Here is a 23291-nt window from a genome sequence, read left to right as displayed (position 1 = left end):
CTATAACTTCGGATAGAGATTTAAAAAACACGTGTCCGAAATCACCCCAATCCATGGGGTGACTGGACACTATTTAACTGCCTCAGATAAATATACCTACACATACACTTTCTGGTTCTGGGAAAATTTATTTGTTACACATATACCCTACCACTTCCATAACAATCAATTTAATCTAACAATATATACGAAATTTACAATCAAAATAACGACAAAACTGTCCGAAATCACTCCATCTGACGGTACTTTCATTTTGCTCAACAACAAGAAAGTGTTGAAATCACCTGAAGGCTGTTACATTAAAGCAAGGTTCACTCACTAAATAGCTCAACAGTCAAATGATACCGGTACGCTCAAAAAAGTAAGAATTATTTATGTGAATAAGTCACTTGTTTTACAGAAAAAGAATGAGAGCAAAGAATGTTCCTTTAAAAGCACAAGTATGAAGACTGTTATGTGCGAATTATTCACAGGATTTTTGCAAGGAGTTATGCACAGAGAAATTCAATTTTCTACAAATCCTCAGCACAGCCACGGGCACCCACATGGCACCCTCCTATGCCAATCTTTTTTACGGGCCATCTGGAGGAGACCTTCCTAGCCTCCCAAAATGCCAAATCCATAGTCTGGTTCAGGTTCATTGATGATATCTTTATTACTCTATTGAGGGCCACAACACCCGAACTTCGCTCCTCCACAACCTCAAAATGCTTGAAGTGGTCCTCCCCAACTCAGCATGCGACCGTCCTAGATGTTGGCCTCCACCTCTCTAATGTACCTATCTGCACCTCTGTCCACATTAAACCTATCAACCACCAACAGTACCTGCATTTTGACAGCTGTCATCCATTTTCACACCACGAAATGCCGCCCATAATACCCTGGCCAATTGGGGACGGTGTATCTGCTGTGACAAAACTCACTTGCCCAGTATGTTGAGGGTCTCATCAACACCTTCACAGATAGGCATCAATCCTCTCCTCATCTCCAAGAACCAGCCCTTCATCACCCAGTACTACCGCAAACTGGGACAACTGAACCACATCCTTCGCCAGGGCTTTTGATTACACACCATCATGCCCTGAAATGAGGGACAATCTATCTGAGCTACTTCCCACCCATACTAAAGTGGTGTTCCTTTGTCAACCCAATCTACACAATATCCTAGTCCATCTCTATGCCACTCCAAATCCCAACTACTTGCCACAAGGATCATATCCTTGTGGAAAACCCAGGTGTAAAATCTGCCCAGTCCATCCACCCAGCACTTCCTATTCCAGTCCTGTCACATGTTTGTCCTATCCCATCATGGGCCGAACCACCTGTGAAAGCAGACATGTCATTTACCATCTCCGCTGCCATCACTGCACATCTTTTTATATCGGTATGATTACCAACTAGCTGTCCACCAGGATGCACGGCCACCACCAAACTGCGGCCGAGAGCAAAGTAAACCACCCTGTGGCGCAGCATGCAGCAGAACACAACACATTTGATTTCAATGTCCGCTACACTATCCAAGCCATCTGGATCCTTTCCTCCATCACCAAATTTTCTGAACTGTGCAGATGGAAGTTATCCTTACAACACTGTAGCTGCCTCAACCTAAGGAACATACTGTCCCCACACCCTCCACCCTGCTGCTTTTTTTCCCCCACCTCCCTGCCTCACAAAACCTTCTCACACTGCACCTGTAGGCAGTCTAGTCCCTGCACACTGCACCAGACAGCGTTCGTCTCTCTACCCAACTGTACAATACAATGCCTTCCCCTTCCCCGCCCCATCCCGATTGCTGCTTGCATCCCACGTGACAGTTGCAATTCGGTAGGAGATGCTGGCTGCCATGTGTTCATGAGGTATGCTTGCTTGTGTATGAATGATGTGTGTCTTCTCTTTTACTGATGAAGGCCGTGGCCGAAAGCTTTATGTAAGTGTCTTAATTGTGCCTGTCTGCAACGTAACACGTCTTCTTTGTGCCAAGTAGCAATCTGTCTTTTCCTATAGTTTTGATATTCCTACCAGAATTTCCAATGTTTGCTAACTGAATGTGCTTTAGCTCAACTTTCTGAAGTATACTGCTATTTTGTGAGAATTAAAATAAACAGATACGTAAGTATCCACCAGTGTACTGTGGAATATAACTCTCGGTGGAATGAAATTGACTTGAAAGATGCTTGGTGCTGTGAATGTGGGCTGCTACAACAACTTCTCGCAAAAAAAGAAAAATGAAAATGCTTCATAATAGTTTTTTGAAGTTTAAAAAATATTTCAGAGTTCACTGTGTGTATTCCTTAGCAAAGAAGTTATAAAACATATTTAAGTCAGGTTAATTAAATACTGTCAATGACTCCTAAAAGTTCACAATAAAACTGTTACTTTGCCATGCTCTACACAGCCTCCATAAACATCTGCAACAAACATCTCTTACAAAGATCTTTCATCCACTGAATTCTATCAAGTGATGATATAACCAAATCAATATTGAGGTATGCAGTATGCCGCATTAAGAGAGGGAACAAAAAGATCCACTGACACACAGACTTTTCTTAACTCCGTAAAGAGAATGGGCATAAATTTTGAAATTCATTGTTGCAGTGGATGGAACAGCATTATCCTATTACATACCAACTTCAAAGAGGGAGTTGATCTAGTGGAGCATACTGAATACATCTCCAGTGAGAAAACAATTCACTAGGTCAACATTATCATAATAATCTTTTATGATTTCAAGCAAATTCTTGTGTTCCATTATGCTTCATTTTTTGCACCAACACAAAGACAAAATTTATGGAAAAAACAGTCTCTGCTAGATGATGACCAGATAGGTGTATTCATAGAGGCATCTGAGAATATCTCACTGAAGCTATTTTTGTGTTAAAAATTGCAGTAGAACTTACTCAAATGTCCGATTGGCATCAATTCCAAATGTGGATGAAGGAAAATATGCTATTTCATCTGGGTCACCAGCATGAGACGTCCACGTCTGTATTAAAGTACCATTTGTCTCCTCATCAAATGTAGCCATTTTTGTCAGTACCTATAAACAACAATTTTTTGGAAGTTAGTATAACAACTGTAACAGTGAAATAAATATGTCACTAAATAACATGAATAATTAAGAACAAGACACAGAATGCAATTAAACTTACATTAGCATATGTTAGCTCATTACCAGCCTGCATGGAATAGAAAGCTCTATCAATGCCTGATAAGCCTACATAAGCCCCAGGCTCTCCATAAATAGCAACTTCAACTTTCTCTCCAGTTCTTGCTTTTCTGTTGTTGATGAACACTGTAAACTAAAATCACACATGTTGTTACACAAAAGAAAACGTCCATAACTGCTAATAATTCATAAAACACACGCACAACATCATGACACTAGGAACCTCAAAAACTGCATAGCTGGATATACAAGGCAACTGAGTTACAGCGTTGTCACTAAAATTTTGATGAGTTGTAAGAATTATCACTTGTATGAGTTGGCAAGGATTTTCTGACAATACGCAGGCAAAGCCACTGTTTTTTGGCCAAGTATACCAAGCATTTACCTGTCCTAAGCAGTGTCACAAAGCTGCATCTGAAGGTAATAAATGTGTTGTATGCATTAGGTTGACGGATGAACTGCAATGGGTTCATGTAATTGAAACTATGAGTTAGTAAATACTGGTGAGCTAGCCAGAAATGTATCATCCTCATAAAATAACCAGGGAGTGTTAATTTCATACAAAGAAAATATCTAAATTGCAGTTGTTTCAAAGAAAACGCCTTTTTTGCATGCTGCACATCGAAATTATTATTTTTATTTATGCACCCAGACGCGTTTCGCCATTTTTTCTCTCTGTTTCATCTGACTAAACTGCACATAACATTTTCATTTCCATGTATATTCTACATTTGAAAACCATTCACAAACTTTCATATTAGAAATAAAACGCAATAAGTACACATAATTTTGTAGCTGAAGCATGAAGATAACATTTATAATACTTACATTATTTCGAGAAATTCCATTGACAGGGAATGTGAGACTGTCCGCCACAATATCCCCATACCGACCGACGTAGTAGACAAGAATGGTGGCAGCAGGTGCCATTTCCGCACTCAGTGTAATGGCAAAGCTACAAATATTGTCCTGCATTCTCTCCTGTCCAGTGTGCAGTATTATACCCTTTGATAGTAGAATATAGTTAAAGAACTCCAAATAGAAATTGCTCTGCACATGGAAAATAGCATATTCTCCAACCTGCCAAAACAGATATCACAGTTATCAATAGTGCACACTCAGTACGTACAGCAATAAAGTACCAGTACCACCCGTTACATCAGGCAGTCCAAGACCTATTTATAAAAAAAGAGTGACTCAGAAGTATTATGTTCATTAATTATTAAATATTATTAATTTATACAGGCTTATAGGTTTTGGAAACTGCCGTAAGGACCAGCTGTCTAGAAAGTGCAAACATGAGAGCCAATAAGGTCACTGAGAGAATTGAGAGCCAATAAAGTCACTGAGAGAATTAGTTATTGCTTGAATTGTTCATACAGAAGTGTAAGAACAACATACACTATGTGATCAGAAGTATACAGACACCCCCAAAAACATACTTTTTTTCATATTCAGTGCATTGTGCTGCCACCTACTGCCAGGTACTCCATATCAGCAACCTCAGTAGTCATTAGACATCGTGAGAGAGCAGAATGGTGCACTCTGTGGAACTCACGGACTTTGAATGTGGTCAGATGATAGGGTGTCACTTGTGTCACATGTCTGTACGCGCCATTTCCACACTCCTTAAACATCCTTAGGTCCACTGTTTCTGATGTGATAGTTACATGGAAATGTGAAGGGACACGTACAGCACAAAAGCGTACAGGCCGACCTCGTCTGCTGACTGACGGAGACCACTGACAGTTCAAGAGGGTAGTAACGTGTAATAGGCAGACATCTACCCAGAACATCACACAGGAATTCTTAAACTTTATCAGAATCCACTGCAAGTACTACGACAGTTAGGCAAGAGGTGAAAAAACTTGGATTTCATGGTTGAGCAGCTGCTCATAAGCCGCACATTATGCCAGTAAATGCCAAATGACACCTCACTTTGTGTAAGGAGTGTAAACATTGGACGACTGAACAGTGGAAAGATGTTGTGTGGAGAGACGAATCACGGTACACAATGAGGCGATCCGATGACAGGATGTGTGTATGGCGAATACCCAATGAACATCATCTGCCAGCATGTGTATTGCCAACAGTAAAATTCGGAGGTGGTGGTGTTATGGTCTGGTGGAAGCCTGTGTGAGTGGAAGCTGTCATCAAGGACAACACCACACTGAATTCCAGCATTACCAATGGAGGGTGCCACGAACTTCTGCGCAAGTCATTTTCATCCAGGTGTCCGGATACTTTTGATCATATAGTGTATAATCAATGTGCCCTCTCATTCCAGCATCTGAGACAGAATATATTCCTCAACACTTTCTTCCTCATATGTATTAAGAAAAATTCAGTAAACCTCTGGGAGCTGAACCCACACTCACTACACACTTGTCAGTCACACTAGCACTAGGACATATGGAATAGTTACTTATGATTACAAATTGTCCACTGTACATTAACTGAAGCAGAGATGACAGAAATACAAATTAAAAGTCAACATTTAAGTCTCTAGGTTTCTGAACCTTTCAAGAAGAAGGAAAGATATCCACCCATCTACTCCGGTGCCATGCATCCAGCCAATGCCGGGTCAGGACTGGTACGATACTCCTCCAATTTCGCCACCACTCTCAAAGACATTTTAAAGTTACTGGCAGCTTCACCCCTAGGGAGTAATCCATGTACACCTTCTGTCTGCATCTAATGTATATCACACGGTCAAATGCAACACTGTTTTCAAACTGTTTGTACACTGTGTAAGGGAGATGTAAACAGGGAATCAAACTGGCATTTACCAAAGTATATGTGGAAAACAGTCTAAAATACACAGTCAGGCTGGCTGGCACACTGGCCCCCTGCCTTTTACCGCAAGCCACTGGTGCACCACCTTGTCTCCTGAAAGCAGGCGCTATAAATGTTCGCCTATCGGGGCAGATAAGGAGGAAAGTTATAGTTAATAGAAAATTACTGTGCAGGTGATAAAGACATTGAAACCTCTAGCATCTGGTTTCTCACAAACAGCATTAACATTTACTCCTGACTCTCTGTGTTGAATTAAATCATGGCAGAATTCGTATATTAAAACAATAAAAATTTCTAGAATGATAAAATACTACAAAGGTTCCTGAGAGCTTCATTACAAAATAGCAGACAAAATACTGACAATTTTTTTCTGTTATCCCTTACATCTAACACACTAACAGCTTACAATATAGTATTTTACCTTGGCATCAGTGGTAGACGTTGACACTTTGATCTGGTGGTTCATTGGTGAAAAATGTGACAGCAAAAGTAGACTGGCCTGTGCTTGCTGTCCATTAACATCATCAAAGTATGCAGTAATCTCCATTGAATGTATTTCGTTCAAAAGCTGTCGTGACCTGGCATTATCTTCATAACCTGAAAATATTTAACATATCAATAGCCTTTGAGGCTGTATGGCACCTTATGTTACAATTGATTTACTGTAATCTCCAGATGTAGAGGTGCAGACTACAGTTCTTAAAATGAATATGTATACAACTTCCTCAAGTTGATACATCCCAATCATATGACTGAAGTTTTCAATAGTACACCACAGAGCTGATTTGTTGTTCATCTACCCCTTAACAATGCTTCTCCTTTGCATGAATACAGATACTCAGCATGGAAACACAAGAATTCAAACAATGACAACGTTTCACTTAAGCCATTTCAGCTTTTTGTAGAAAAAACATGATTTTATTAAAGCTACTGACCTAGGTCTTCTTTCAGGTCCACTTTCAACTCCCAAATACCATCCTTCTCAGCAGACATCTTCAGAAACCTCAAATCCATTGAGCCACCTCCTGATCCTTGTTTGTTTACTTTTGATCTTACACTCATTCTACCTGAAAGAAGTCGCTCACGAGACAGAAGAGAACCGTCATGAAAAGAAACTGAAATCTGCAAAAGAAAACATTGAAGGGAGAAAGGTGAGTTACAGAATTATAGCAATAAAAGGCTAAAAACATTCTAAGCCATGGAGGAAAAAATTTCCTCTCAAGTGAGCAATAAAGACAGACACAAATAAGGTCACATCAATGCTAGCTTGTTAGTGGTGACTGAATTATTCAAGGATTAAGCAGGAAAGTAACCCAGTCACAAGCAGAGGAATACAGGTGGGTGCAAAGAGAGGAGAACTTACCACAGTGTAGTCTAAATGTGGTCATTTCACTTTTGATAGTAAATTAGGGTATACTTGTAATGAGTACTCTGTAACTGATAAAAATTAAAATATAATTTATGTAAGCAATAAACTTACTCACTATACATCAGTTTAACAGAAATTGAGCAAATTATCTACGAAACATGGAAGATGCCAGCTCATTAAATGCCAGCAAATTATGAGACCTTAAAGTCTGAGAAATTCTATAAGGCAAAGAAAGGTGAAGTCAAGAAGTTAAGAGTTGCAGTAATGGCAGGTTATAGCTCTAAACACAGATGAGGTAAGTGTACAGCAATATACAAGAAGGAAACAAGCAAAAAATTACAAATGAACACGCAAAACACAAAATTGCAAACTAACGTAGTATATGATAGCAGCGGTAGTAAATGACCTCAGTTGATGTTAGGAAACAAGATTCCAGCTCTGAAGGTCTAGGTTACTGGATTGAACAGAAACATTGCAAGCTGTGCTTACACAGAAAAAGAAGCAAGGTTTAAAATGTGTTACATGCTCTACAGCAAAATATTTAAAACAAAACAAAAAACAGCAATGAAATGGGGTCAGAAGATCACATAGTCTGATCAGTATACTGCAGAGTCAAAATGCTAAGAGCATGTGCAGGGAAAATAGTCGGTCCCATTAGTGCCATTTAGTGAGTATTTGTTGTTCCATCTGTCACCTTATATAAAGTAAAGTAAAGTAAAGTCTATAGTGCAAGTCAACGACGGGCACTAGGAGCGGGAGGGGGAGGGGGACTGGGCCCGTTGCCCCAGCCATCTTTACCCCCAGGAAAGATCCCCAGCACCCACTTGGCAGCAGGCTGAGTGGTCTGGGGGACATTCTGGAGAGACTAGCATGAGGAAAAGCCCCTGCGGAATTAGAGCAATAAAAGCCAAATAAATACACGGAGGAAAAAAATTTACTCACACAGGAGCAATAAAGACAGATACAAATAAAGACTGAATCAGGGCTTTCAGGACTGAAGTCTAGTGCTCTACTTATTAGACCACTATAACCACTCGTCTGTCACCTATGTGGTATTTCTGAATTCCCAACAGACACTCCATGAGCTGCTAAAGAGGACTAAGTACATTATTGAATGAAAACTCACTTATAGATATAAGTTTACACAATACAAACAGAAAATGTCTGAAATAATGTACTCCCCCCCCCCCCCCCAATCTACTGTGTGAAACAGCAATGGCAAATTTCTGTGATTATGGTAACTTAGTTTTGTACCTAATTAATAAATTAGGTAAAAACACAAACAAAAACTGTCCGAATAGGAGGGGGCATGTAGTCAGCACGCTGCTCTCCCGGCCACTGTCAGTTTTTGTCACCGGTGCTGTTACTTCTCAATCAAGTAGCTCCCCAATTGGTCTCACAAGGGCTGAACACACCCTGCTTGCCAACAGCACTTGACAAACTCGGAAGGTGATCCACCCCAGTTCTATCAAAGCCTGACAGTGCTTAACGTTGGTGATCTGATGGGAACTGGTGTCACCACTTCGGCATGGCCATTAGCACAACAAAATAGATGGTATGGTTAAAATGGGTAATGTGTGACTTGGACCTCACTATAATCCCTAAGCTGTGAAGTGGTAATGTACATCCACCATATATGTAAAACAAACATACATCTGCCTTGTAAAAATTATTTGTGGTTGAAAAACTATCTAACTAATACAGTAAATTGATGAATATCTTAAATTATTTGAAGTATTAGTGCGACTGTAGAAGTTTTAAACCAATACAGAATATAAATATTTTGTGGAAAAACAAAGGCGATAAACAAAGCAGATGAAGTACTCAAGAACTACCATGTGGTTCTTTATACGGAACAAGGCTTATGAGATTCTGACAACACAATTCCACATGCAAACCAAACCATTACCATATTTTATGAATTCTGAGGGTGCAGAAGGAATATGGTGTAACAGCAAGATGTCTGACGAGGGGGACCAGGTTAAAGTTTACTGTCCTGTCAACAATGAAGTCATTAGAGACATATCACAAGCTCCAGTTATGGAAGAATGGGTAAATAAATCCACTGTCTCATACTGAAAGGAAGCATCCAAGCATTTGCTTAAACGATTTGCAAAAATCACAGGAAACCTAAATCTGGATAGCTGTATGATGATTTGAACCATCATTCTCCTGAATGTGAGTCCAGTGTGCTAGGCACTACAAATTTTGGTCCGCTATTGCAATATGAAACAGTTCTGAAATGCATGAAACTCACAACACAAAGATAGTTACACTTACAGTCAAATAAAAAATGTCTACACTGCAACAAACAGAACAGAGAGAGAGAGTGAGTTTACTTAGCGACAGTCAAATAGAAAGACTGAGTATTTATATGTTACTTACATAACATGTAAATGGCATTGCTGGTTTAAAGACTTGTGGTGAGCCTCCAAGAAAACCCACTTTAATTGAGGAATTATAAATTCTCGAAATTGAGTAACCATCTATAATTTCATTCAGAAAATGTTCACCAACAGTTGCAGTTACAACAACTTCCATACCATCCAACTGTGGGACATATTGTTCAAGTTCTGTCATGTCATATCGAAAATCATAAACACCATCAAACTGCAAAAAACACAACAATTAAAATGGTTTATCAAGTAACTTGGATTTTAGAGAATGATGATTATTCATATAAAATGAACTGATTACTTATGGTGCTGTTCAAAATTTTATTAATTAAAAATTTAAATAAGGTAAAATAGTGAAGTCAGTTTCAGCTAAAAAAATCCTTCATTTCGTAAACAGTCTTCACGGGTTTGCCACCGGATGACGTGCAAATTCCGCAATATTTTCTCAGAGCAACTGTCTGACATCCTCAGGTGGTTCAACCTCGCTGATTGCTAGGTACAACTGACGGTATCCCCAAGTCAATGCCCCTGTATAGAAAACACGCGCGCGAAGAATGCGCAAGTGCTGAATCACGAAAGCACAATGATTTGCAGATAGATGGCACCATACTCAAATGTCCTCTACGAAAAATTGCAGAGTGGCCCTCATGAGCGTATACTGTACCGTATGTTCACTAACATTGCAGCCAGACGTCACTCACTAAAAAACCACACTTGAGCAATGTAATGACGCGTCTAGTTTTCTCGTCGTGATTTAATAGCAGCCAATGCAGAGTTCTAGACTGTGCTTAGTTGAACTCCTGCACCACATTGATGAGATTATCAGCTGTGTGGATATGCATTACTTCCTTAGTGACACAATCCCAGAAAAATGATGCCGGAGATAAAACTTCCCGTCTTTTCAGAAATCATGCAATGTACCGTATTCAGACAGCATTCTGCAAGTGCCAACTTTTCCGGTTGGCATTGGCGTGTATGTCACTGTTGTTCATTGTAGCATTCTTGTATTTTACGAGATGTCTGGCCTATGTATGCCGCTCCACATTAACAAGGAATCTGTACACACCATGTTTCCTCAGGTCAATATCATCCTTAGCTAAATCCAACAGGTTACTCAATTTTGCAGATGGTTGAGAAGCACACTTAATCTCCTATCTTCCGAGTATTCTTCGGATTTTCGATGACATGGCATCAAAATATGTCAAAAATGTCAAAGTGGTACATGTCTTCGTATCTTCATTCTGCTCTATAGGTTGAACTCACTTGGGCCTGAATGCAACATGTATCTGTCTCTCATATTAACTATTTTATCAGAATACTCCCTTCAATTGTTTCATTTCACTCGACAGGCTTTCAGGATCAGATATCGCTCACAATCTATGAACCAATGTACATAATGCACTAGCGCACTGGGCAGGATGAAGACAGCTTGTGGCCTGCAAATGTAGATCTGTATGCGTTGGCTTGTGATAGACACTGTAACCCAAGGTTCCATCTACTTTCCTTCATACCAAAACATCAAGAAAAGTTAAAGTACTATCTTTTTCCACTTTTATATTTGGATGGAGTGAATTTAAATGCTGAAGAAACATAGGTAGAGTGTCAAATCCATATGGCCACACCACAAATGTATCGTCCACATATTGCAGAAAACGAGCATTTGAGGGTGGCTGAGTGTAGTGCTCTTTCTTCAAAGTCCTCCATAAAATAATTGACCACAACAGGAGACAGGGGAATTCCCCTGGCAACACTGTCCACTTGTTCAAAATATTGGCCATGAAATAAGAAGTATGTTGAAGTAGCACATGTTTAAATAATGCCACTATGTTCTCCTCAAACTCATTGCTAATGAGCTCTAAAGAGTCCTGCAAGGGAACCGTTGTAAATAAAGACACAATATCAAAACTTACTAAGCGATTCGATGATTGCAATCTAAGAGTTTTCAGGCGACCTGTGAAATCTTCAGAGTTTCAAATACGTTGGTCACATTTGCTTATGAGAGGTCCCAATAGTGATGTCACATATTTGACAATAAAATAAGTAGGTGCTCCTACGTTATTTACGATGGGACAGAGAGGCACCTCATTCTTTTGGATCTTGGGTAGGCCTTAGTGTCTAGGAGGAACTGCAGTCTGTTGACGTTGGTGACTTGTGCTGAAAGTCTCTCTCTGGATCCTACCAGCTGGATCACTTTTTAATTTACAATATGCAGGATCGTCGAGCAGTTTGTGTGTCTTGCTATTATATTCTGTGCATGAGAGAAGCACAGTAGCATTTCCTTTGTCAGCAGGTAAGATGGCGATGTTATGGGTCTCCTCTCAGTTCTCGCAGAGCATTTGTTTCAGCTGAGGTGATGTTAAAGTTGGACTTCTTAACTGGAGCTCGAGTAAAGGTGCGGCATGTGTTGTACGCCTAATCCCTTCATCAGCATTCTTAGGAAGTTTTGAAACAGCCTGTTCTATTACACTAATCACATGTCGGAAGGGAATTGTCCCCGGTGTAGGCGCAAAATTCAGATCCTCCCTAGCACCAAAACTGCAGCGTTGTCCAAAGTCTTCTTTGTGAGATTAAACTTGACATGTCTTTTTGCATTTGGGCTTCGAGTCGATCGTATCTTGTCATCTGACGAATCTTAGCTTGTCGTTCAGTCTAATCAGCCAGAGGTAGATTGTTAAGCACCCATGCATTAGTACTGAGACGCCACAACAAGTACACCATTCCTACATCTGTTAAATTTAAACACTGTATAAACTCTGTGGCTCCCATTAGAATTAGACAACGGGTGAGTGCAGTACTTGTGAGAGAAAGGGTTCGCTATACGCATCTGGAATTGTGCATGGTGTCCGCATTACTATCACTCCACCTGAAGATTTCAGCGAACCTTTCAGCAGTATCCTGGAACTGGGTAGACAGCACCACTTTGGCACTGGCTAACTGGACACCCTTATGAAGTTCTGATACAGCCTGTTCTATTCCACATATCTTATCTCAGATGGAAATGGTCCACAGTGTAGGCGCAAAGTTCAGACCCTTCCCTAGCCCTGAAACTGTAGCGTCATCCGAAGTCTTCGTCGTCGTGTGACGAAGTGAGCTGTGGTCTCTTTACTTCCTCTATCGTTTCGCCGTCTGCCTCCTTAAATTCATTTTTGTCATTTTTTACTACTTACTCGACTCCTTAGACTCATTTGTCTTTTTGACTAATTACCCTTACCAGTTATGAGTATAATCTGCATTTTCTTAAAAGAGAAAGGTTGGCCCTCAGTCTTATGAAATATAGCACCAGATCTAATTTTGTGTTTAGTGTTGTGTATGTAATCAAATTCCTCATTTATTTTGGCTATTCCTAGTTAATATATTTTGTTGTAGGGTGAAATCAGTAATTGTTTCATGACTTAAATGCTGTTGTTGATTCACAAAGAAATATAAATTCTGTATTAATTATAAACATTTGGAAAAAGAACTACTAGGATTCTCAAAGTATTTATTTGGTTCTATTCGAAAACATATTAGCAAAGCCACCCCTCAATTAATTCCAAAATAATTACCAGGTTTGTCAAAAGTATTGTTTGCGTAACTATGTGTGTTAACTTCATTATTTAAACAAATAATTCGGCCTACCCTTTGCGATAGAAGGAACTGTTAAAGAGGAATTTTTCAATATATTCAATTAATTGAATGAGTTATGTTTTAACTGTAATTTCTGTAAATTAAGCATCGAACAATGTATAGTTTCAGGCCTATTATTGTGAGGATATATAAAGGCCTATTATAAAGGCCTATTATTGTGAGGATATATAAAGGCCTGACTTTTGGTCCCAAATCAATCAGTCCACAGCTTATTTTTCAGACGGGAAATCTGTATCAGTTAGAGTAATGCATTAGCTTAACATAGTGTGATGCAAATAGGCCGTGTGTTAAAATAATGACAATATATACCGTATTATTCTGCAAGAAATGTGAAATGTTGATGTTCGGCCGTCACCTATTAATGAGGCTTGTTGTTCAGTTCACTCAGCCAGTGCCCAAGTGGTGCTGTCTACCCAGTTCCAGGATTCTGCTGAAAGGTTTGCTGAAATCTTCAGGTGGAGTGATAGTAATGTGGACACCGCGCACAGTTCCTGATGCGTATAGCGTACCCTTTCTCTCACAAGTACTGCATTCACCCGCTGTTTAATTCTAATGGCAGCCACAGAGTGTGTACAATGTTTAAATTTAGCATATGTAGGAATTGTATGCTTGTCGAGGCATCTCTGTAAAAATGCAAGGGTGCTTAACTATCTACCTCTGGCTGATTAGACTGAACGACAAGTTAAGATTCGTCAAATGACAAAATACGATCTACTCGAAGCCCGAATGCAAAAAGACATGTCAAGAAGACGAGATGTGTTTAATCTCACAAAGAAGACCATGGACGATGCTGCAGTTTTGGTACTTGGGCGGATATGAATTTTGCACCTACACTGGGGACAATTCCCTTCCAACATGTGATTAGTGTAATAGAACAGGCTGTTTCAAAACTTCCTAAGGATGCTGACGAAGGGATTAGGCATACAAAACATGCCGCACCTTGACTCGAGCTCCAGTTAAGAAGTCCAACTTTAACATCAACTCAGCTGAAACTAATGCTCTGCAAGAACTGACAGGAGACCCAAAACATCGCCATCTTACCTGCTGACAAAGGAAATGCTACTGTGTTTCTCTCGCACACAAAATACAATAGCAAGATATACAAACCACTCGATGATTCTGCATATCGTAAATTAAAAAGTAATCCAACTGGTAGGATCTAGAGAAACACTTTGGAACTCACCCGGAAGATCTAGATTTCAGAACAAGTCACCAAGGGTTTACGTCAACAGACGGCAGTTCCTCCTAGACACTAAGGCCTACCCAAGATCCAAAAGAATGAGTTGCCTCTACATCCCATTGTAAGTAACATAGGAGCACCTACTTATTTTATTGTCAAATATCTGACATCACTATTGGGACCTCTCGTAGGCAAGTGTGACCATCATATCCGAAACTCTGAGGTTTTCACAGGTCGCCTGAAAACTCTTAGACTGCAATCATCAAATCGCTTAGTAAGTTTTGATATTGTATCTTTATTTACAACGGTTCCCTTGCAGGACTCTTTAGAGCTCATTAGCAATGAGTTTGAGGAGGACATAGTAGCAATATATAAACATGTGTTACTTCAACATACTTCTTATTTCATGGCCAATATTTTGAACACTGGACAGTGTTGCCATGGGAAGCCTTCTGTCTCCTGTGGTGGTTAATTATTTTACGGAGGAATCTGAAGAAAAAGCACTACAGTCAGCCACGCTCAAACGCTCTTGTTTTCTGCAGTATGTGGGTGAACATTTGTGGTGTGGCCATATGGATTTGACACTCTACCTATGTTTCTTCAGCATTTAAATTGACTCCATCCAAATATAAAAGTGGAAAAAGATGGTACAAGCGAAAGTAGATTGAACCTTGGGACAAAGAGTCTATCACAAGCCAACGCATACAGATCTACATTTGGAGGTCACAAGCTGCCATCAACCTGCACAATGCGATAGTGCATTACGTACATTGGTTCATAGATTGTGAGTGGTATCTGATCCTGAAAGCCTGCCGAGTGAAATGCAACAATTGAAAGCAGTATTCTGACAAAATAGTTAATATGAGAGACATATGCATGATGCATTCAGGCCCAAGTGAGTTCAACCTATAGAGCAGAACGAAGATACAAAGACATGTACCACTTTGACCTTTTTGACATATTTTGATGCAATGTCATCAAAAATCCGAAGAGTACTCAGAAGATAGAAGATTAATCTGCAAAACTGAGGAACCTGTTGGATTCAGCTAAGGATGATCTTGGCCTGAGGAAACGTGATGGATACAAGATTCCTTGTCAATATCGGGTGGCATATATAGGCCGAACATGTCTTACAGTACAAGAACGCTGCAATGAACATCAGCAACATTCGCGCTTCCGCCAACCGGAGAAGTTGGCAATTGCAAAACACTGTCTGAATACAGGACCTCACATGATTTACGAAAAGACGGAAGTTTTATCCCCGGCATCATCTTCCTGGGATTGCATCAGTAAGGAAGCAATACCTTTCCACCCAGTTGATAATCTCATCAACGGGGTGGGGTAGTTCAACTACGCACAATCTGGAACCCTGCATTGGCCGCTATTAAATCATAACCAGGAAATCAAGAGATTTTTGATTGCAGACCCGTCATAACATTGGTCTAGTATGTGTGTGTGTTTCTTTTTTCTTTTTTATGTTTTTTTTTAACATCTGGCCGCAATGTTAGTAAACACAGCGTACAGCACAAGCACACGCACAGGACGGCCACTCTGCAATTTTCACAGAGGGCGTTTGAGTATGGCTCCATCTATCTGTAAATTATTGAGCATGCGTGATTTCCAGGCCTGCGCATTATACACGAGTGTTTTCTATACACAGAATGCTAACATGCAGATACCATCAGCCATGTCTACCCACCAACACAGTTCAACCACCTGAAGATGTCCGACAGTTAGTCCAAAGAAATATTGTGGAATTTGCGCATCACCTGGCGGCAAACTTGTGAAGGCTATTTACAACATACCTGCCATGAAAGTTTGAAAAGTCAAATCTGTCATTCATCACACACAGTAACTTAACGTGCACAAATATATTACAGATAATGTTAAAGAATAACACACAACCAGTATGACAAGACATCTACATAAACAACCCCATATGTATAAATACGGCTTTAGAAATACACTCAATAGTAAATCAGTTACTGTCTTACAAGGCTGTCTTGGACGCCTTACTATTAACTAAAAATGTTTTAAACATATATCTGTTTAGTAAAGTTACCAGCTTTATAATTTGAGGCTCTTGAGAATTGCATGATGTGGTGTTTGATGCAGTTTTCAAGAGACTCTGGAATAATTATTACGATGGAAATAATTATTATGTAGGAAAAACTGCATATTGTACAAGCTAATTATCCCCCCCTCCCCCCCAGAAAAAAAAAACTGTTGTTCGCAACATCAATGTTATGTCATTAGCACAAAAGTCAGAAATAACATCCACATTTCTTCCACAGAAGTATTCCGCTGCCAACCGAACCTACGCAAAATCTTCATCCGACAATACTCCAGTAAAAATTATATCATCAACATTAATCCACTGCAAAAACCACCCCATTCTCAAGATCTTGAATTTGCCTGAACACCATTTATATCCACAAGTATAAATTAAATTGGAGAAATAATGTTTTGTGAATAAAAAGGGAATAACACAGTAATTAAAAATACAAACCAGGAACTACAGACATGCTCTCAAACGAGGTCCATTCTCCCTGACATTTTGCCCACCACCTAGAATAGGCTTTTTGTCCCCCCCCCCCCCCAAAAAAAAAACTCTACAACATCCTGGTCATACACAATATTCCTTCTCCACACATTTCCCTATCCTGTGGCTCTCAACCCTGTAACCATCCACATTGTAAGACTTGTCCTATTCATCCTCCAACCACCACCTATACCAGCCCTGTAACTGGCAAAACAGACTATCAAAGGGAGATCCACATGTGAAATGACTGCTGTCATGTTCCTTTGTCCAGTGTTTTACATTGGCAAGAGAACCACCAAGTTATCAGTCAGGATGAATGGGCATAGGCACAGGGTGTATAGTGGCAACAAACAGTACCCTGTTGCAGGGCATGCTCTACAACATGACAGTCGTGTCCTCGGTGCCTATTTCACCATATGTGCAATATGGATTCCTCCCCCAGACACTAGTTTCTCAGATCTCCGCAGGTGGGAACTGGCATTACAATATGTCCTTTGTTCTCACAATGTACCTGGCCTTAATTTACATTAATTTCTTTAGTCTCAGCATTTCTTTTCAGTAACTATTCCTTTCTTCACTCCCTTTTAGTTTTCTGTATCTTTTATTTTCTGATCTGTCTATTTTTCCCCACTCCCAATCTCTACCACATACAATACACTTAGCGTTTTGCCTTTAATAACTCTTGTATGCACTTAGCTTTCCTCACTAATTAACTCTTGTACATCGCTTTGACAGTAATCTCTGTCTTGCTTATTACCCTATCTTCTACCTTTAAGCTCTCAGGTTTTGTAACCTCGTCTGGTGCACTCCCCATCCCTTCCAGTAAGTCTCCCCTGACCCGGGATGCTGGGTGACTTTTCCAAACTCTCTCCATTTCCTAAACCTCGCCAGTCATTTATCTTCATCCCTCCTCTTTCCCCATCAACCTTTTAGACAGAAGGAGGAGCCGCTGACTCCAAAGGGCTGAAAATTTCCAAAACCTTCATACATATGCATTCTCCCGCTGCTGCTTGGTTAGTAGATTTTCTATCAGTCCAGTTACATTTGATTAAACAGTGGAAAATACAGGATGGAATAATAACAATATTATGAAAAGGATAGTTGCTACTCACCATATGCTGAGTTGCAGATAGGCACACAGGTGTGTGTGTGTGTGTGTGTGTGTGTGTGTGTGTGTGTGCCCGCGCGCGCATGCACGCACGCACTGTTGTTGTTGTTGTTGTTGTTGTTGTTGTTGTTTTTGTTTATTCTGATGAATGCTAGTTTGGAGAAAGCTTTGTCTGACAGTCTTTTTGCTGTGTCTAGCTGCGACTCAGCATCTCTGCTATATGATGAGTAGGAACCATCCTTTTCATAATATTGCTGTTACATTTTATCAATGAATTGTTATTCATTCAAATTATGCACTTAATAAGAGGAAAAGATAATCTATGATTTCAATAAAATTATTGTTCAATAACTATTTTCCTCAGTTATTATATACGTTCATGGATACTGTTCCATTTTAAAATCAAAAAACCATTATACTTAGCAAGTACTACAAGCTTTTTTACTGATATCACTTGTCAATTACCTCATTTTCTTAAGTATCTACAAAGGTAAACTACAGTTTTTATGTATTTGTTCTACGTACAATAGATCTGTGTTTACTCAGCCCACAGTAATAAAACTGAGAATGTTATGAAATAAAGACAAATAAAAAGCACATTCAGAATTTTAAAAAAAGATGTCAGTAGCTTTGCAGTCAACTATAAAAGGCAATTTTTATCGAATGTTTTGTTGGTTCTTAGAGGAACATAGATACATTAAAAACTTGAATACGCAATATTAATGTTCCATAATAATTTCAAACTCTTGACACCTGGATCCCTTCATGTGGATATAGGAGGAAAGAGAATCACAAAGAGAACAGAAACATAAAAGAATTCCTAAAATAAAAATCAGAAAAGTATATGAAAGAGAAGGGGAGAAATGAGCAGAGATTGGAGAGAAAGGGAGAAAAAACAAGATCACATTTATAAGTTTCATAGAAAAATGGTTGAGAAAAAGAGAGAGAGAGAGAGACGAATGGAAAGCAAAAGATTATTGAAAATATCACATGGAGTAGAAAAGGCAACTGGAACATAACATAGGTCTACACCACATTCTTCTTTTAATGAAGCCATTCCAAAAATATATATGGTAGGTCTACATCTGAATTTCATGATAATTAGCAAGGCTGAATGGATTAAAAGCTATTGTCTGGATGTAGACTAGATTGGGAGAATTACAAACTATTTCTGTGGAAGGTATAATCAAAGAACATTCGAATCCAGGAATTCATTTCACTATTGAAGTATGCTACACCTTCTTGTTACTGTGACAATTCTGTACATTCCAACATTGAATATTTTCAGATCTGCTTTCTCTCAATGAATTGTTTTTACTATCCACAGAATCCACAATAAGCTTAATATTTATCTTAAATCAGGCTTTAAGATACAAGCTCCACTTCTTGTACAATCCAATGAATTTCACCAATATCCTAAACTCTTTCAACCTGCCTGTGACACAGTTCCACCAACTTCTTTAAAACCCTTCAGCAGTTATAATACAGAATCATGTAATCTACAGTTATTCTCTACAATCCACCTTACAGTGCATGGCAGAGGGTACATCCATTACCACTGCTACATCCCCATCTCTACCCATTCCATTGGCAAACAGTGACTGGCAAGAACAACTATGAGCTTGAAATTTTCTGATCTTACTAAGACATTTCACAGGATGTATTTGGGAGAATGTAAAATGTTACCCAGCTCTTCTTGAGACTATGCATTTGTAATTTTAATAATGACACAGAATGTCTGTCTTGCAGTATTTGCCACTGAGATGCTCTCTGGCTTACTACACGAACCTGTGTCAACGCACACTACTATTTGTCTCTACTTCCCCTATTAACCTGACATGTTGTCCCTGACTCACAAACAATATTTAAGAACTAACAAACGTGGGTTTTGTGGGTTCACTCTTTCATGAGCGAATTACAATTATTAATAATTCCTACAAAAGATTCCAGTCTGGCATCTGCTTTCCTTAGTCGGTGGATGCACTTCTGGGTGCTAAAAATGATTTTACCTTGATATTGTTTTGATAGTGACCGTTTCAGTGAATTACTGTCAGCACTGTAATCTGAAACTAATCACTCTTATTACCTATTTATTTGCAATCATTGCATTTATTTATCTTCTTCTGGGTCAACTGCCATTTGCCACACCAGTCATCAGTCCTCTGCAGGTATTTCTGCATTTGATACCTCTTTTCAACTGTTGTGACTTTTAATTGTACAAAGCATCACAGAACTTCTAACATTATCCAGAAGATCTTTTATTTATATTGTAATCAGTAATGACCACATAACACTTCCTCAGTGTAAGAGCAAAGCTACTTTTATATCTGATGATTTTCCCTGGTTAAGAATGAGTTCTGCAAGAGAAGATGTCCTGAAACTAATCACAAAGCTGGTCAAAAAAACACCTGGAATCCAATACTTGAGTACTAAGTCATTTATCAAAATTAAATGAGCTGTGTAAATTTAGTAATTGACTGCTGGTTCTATAAAGCTTGAAACCAAGAACAGGGCTATTACAAATGATTGAAGCGATTTCATAAATTCACTGTAGCTCCATTCATTGACATGTGGTCACGACACACTACAAATACGTAGAAAAACTCATAAAGTTTTGTTCGGCTGAAGCCGCACTTCAGGTTTCTGCCGCCAGAGCACTTGAGAGCACAGTGGGACAAAATGGCGACAGGAGCCGAGAAAGCGTATGTCGTGCTTGAAATGCACTCACATCAGTCAGTCATAACAGTGCAACGACACTTCAGGACGAAGTTCAACAAAGATCCACCAATTGCTAACTCCATTCGGCGATGGTATGCGCAGTTTAAAGCTTCTGGATGCCTCTGTAAGGGGAAATCAACGGGTCGGCCTGCAGTGAGCGAAGAAATGGTTGATCGCGTGCAGGCAAGTTTCACGCGTAGTCCGCGGAAGTCGACGAATAAAGCAAGCAGGGAGCTAAACGTACCACAGCCGACGGTTTGGAAAATCTTACAGAAAAGGCTAAAGCAGAAGCCTTACCGTTTACAATTGCTACAAGCCCTGACACCCGATGACAAAGTCAAATGCTTTGAATTTTCGGCGCGGTTGCAACAGCTCATGGAAGAGGATGCGTTCAGTGCGAAACTTGTTTTCAGTGATGAAGTGATGGGGTTATGTGAAAGATTCAGTGTTTAAACCTCCTCTACCAAGAAACGTGCCAGAACTGCGAGCTCGCATCAACGATGCTTTCGAACTCATTGATGGAGACATGCTGTGCCGAGTGTGGGAGGAACTTGATTATCAGCTTGATGTCTGCCGAATCACTAAAGGGGCACATATCGAACATTTGTGAATGCCTAAAAAAACTTTTTGAGTTTTTGTACGTGTGTGCAAAGCATTGTGAAAATATCTCAAATAATGAAGTTATTGTAGAGCTGTGAAATCGCTTCAATCATTTGTAATAACCCTGTACATTACCTACACATGTATCTTTACTATTGGTAAGCAATCCTTTTATGCATCTTTCCTACAGGTAAGCAATCCTTTTATTTGTCTTTATTTGGTTTGTTTTTAATCCTTTATTACTGTTTCTGAAGAGCAGCAGGTATTTATATTTTATATTATATGTAATCACAAAAATAAACTTAATAACTGATGTGGTGAATTGCTAGAGACTTACAAATTTGAGATGAGGTATGGAGTAATACTCTTTTTTTGTTGTTGGAAACCAAAATGGAAGTGTTTCATCCTGCAAGCAAATTTAATTTCATGCATTTATTTTCAGTAAAGACAACAACCATGCTTAATTTATGCAGTTATAATAAAGAAAAAAATAACTAAAAAACTAAAACATTAGCAATAAAATCACAAGGACTCAGCTATTGAAAGTGAACGCAATTAACAGATGGAAAAAAATGCAATGACATATTTATGACTAATCTTTCAATTATTACTGACATTGTTATGCATAATAACTACAGAAATTTATGTAACTGTAGACATTATTTTCACATTTTAAGCATAAAAGCACAAAAATACCATGCAAAATTAAAAAACACTCAAATATTTTCTACAACACAACAGCATCACCATGTTTAGTAAAACAGACTGCTTTGAACCATGAGGCCAACTCACGAAGGTAAAATATTTCTCAACAGGTCGGAAATCTTTCAGTTGTGTCCTTCGTTCCGTCCGTATAGGGCGAATAGTAGCTTTAATGGTGAGATTTCCAGGCACTGGACCACCGCTTGTATAATTTGCCATAATTCTGCCATAAATATAACGGTCTGATGTAAAGAAGAAGGCAGGCATTGTCACATTAACCTGAAACAAAACATAGCTGTAGTATTAATTTTTTTGAACATTGCTAAAGTTATTGCTGTCTTAAAGTCTCCATTACACTTGCTCTACATAGATCAATTTTTGATAAAAATTTAACTGATAAAACAGAGTGTATGAGCTTTAGAACAAATATAAAACTTGAGTATCTGTAGCGTATTACCTCAAATCTTGTCTGGTAGTATTCTTCAACGAGAAAAGTTGCTTCTTCAACTTGACCTTGGGCAATCACTTGTATGGTCCAGTTACCAAATACGGGCTGGTCAGACAGCTGATAGGATAAACTTACACTTCCCAAATTTGACTGCAACGAACAGGTGATGTGTCAAAAAATACAGTACATAATATTTAGACTGATGAGAAACTCACATCCACTATTACTCATTCTACACATACCTGACGAGAGAGCCATCTTCTCATTATTATTCTATTGGGGTCCAACATGTATACATCAATAGCTCCATCAAATGCTTTGAGCAATGTGCTGATTGGAATCGTGCGGAATCTTACTGTAAAATAATATATCTTCTTACTGCTCATATCTTTATTTTCATTGCACTGCATTTTAGCCAGTAATTTACCACCATTAATTGTACTCCAGGACATGTTTTATACTTCTAACAGCAGTGAATTCGTCTCCCCCCCCCCCCCCCCCTTGAAATGAAGCATAAAATAATATAAATTCACTGCCCTTGTCTTTCAGGGACTCACATCACATGCATCTCTGACAGTTTTAGCAAAAGTGTTGATATCCTCACTGCTCAACATCAAAATTAAAAATACATCAAGATAA

General features: G+C 39.1%; 1 protein-coding gene across 3 annotated transcripts in view; it reads right to left on the bottom strand.

Moving 5' to 3' along the window:
- LOC126263656 (CD109 antigen) overlaps nt 1–23291 on the bottom strand; it is an 898764-nt gene that overhangs the window by 57220 nt on the left and 818253 nt on the right. For all 3 annotated transcript variants that reach the window (XM_049960760.1, XM_049960761.1, XM_049960762.1), the window contains 10 exons: nt 22895–23007; nt 22662–22802; nt 22295–22483; nt 21840–21908; nt 9717–9941; nt 6898–7084; nt 6384–6559; nt 3995–4246; nt 3150–3299; nt 2898–3037 (listed from right to left, as the gene is read on the bottom strand). In XM_049960760.1, the coding sequence (XP_049816717.1) occupies nt 2898–3037; nt 3150–3299; nt 3995–4246; nt 6384–6559; nt 6898–7084; nt 9717–9941; nt 21840–21908; nt 22295–22483; nt 22662–22802; nt 22895–23007 (1642 nt within the window). The remainder of the gene's footprint in view (nt 1–2897; nt 3038–3149; nt 3300–3994; nt 4247–6383; nt 6560–6897; nt 7085–9716; nt 9942–21839; nt 21909–22294; nt 22484–22661; nt 22803–22894; nt 23008–23291) is intronic.

Source organism: Schistocerca nitens, chromosome 6, assembly GCF_023898315.1.
Source record: "Schistocerca nitens isolate TAMUIC-IGC-003100 chromosome 6, iqSchNite1.1, whole genome shotgun sequence".
Lineage (NCBI taxonomy): Eukaryota > Metazoa > Arthropoda > Insecta > Orthoptera > Acrididae > Schistocerca > Schistocerca nitens.
Note: the sequence above shows the minus strand (reverse complement) of the source record. Positions and strands in the feature narration are given on the sequence as shown.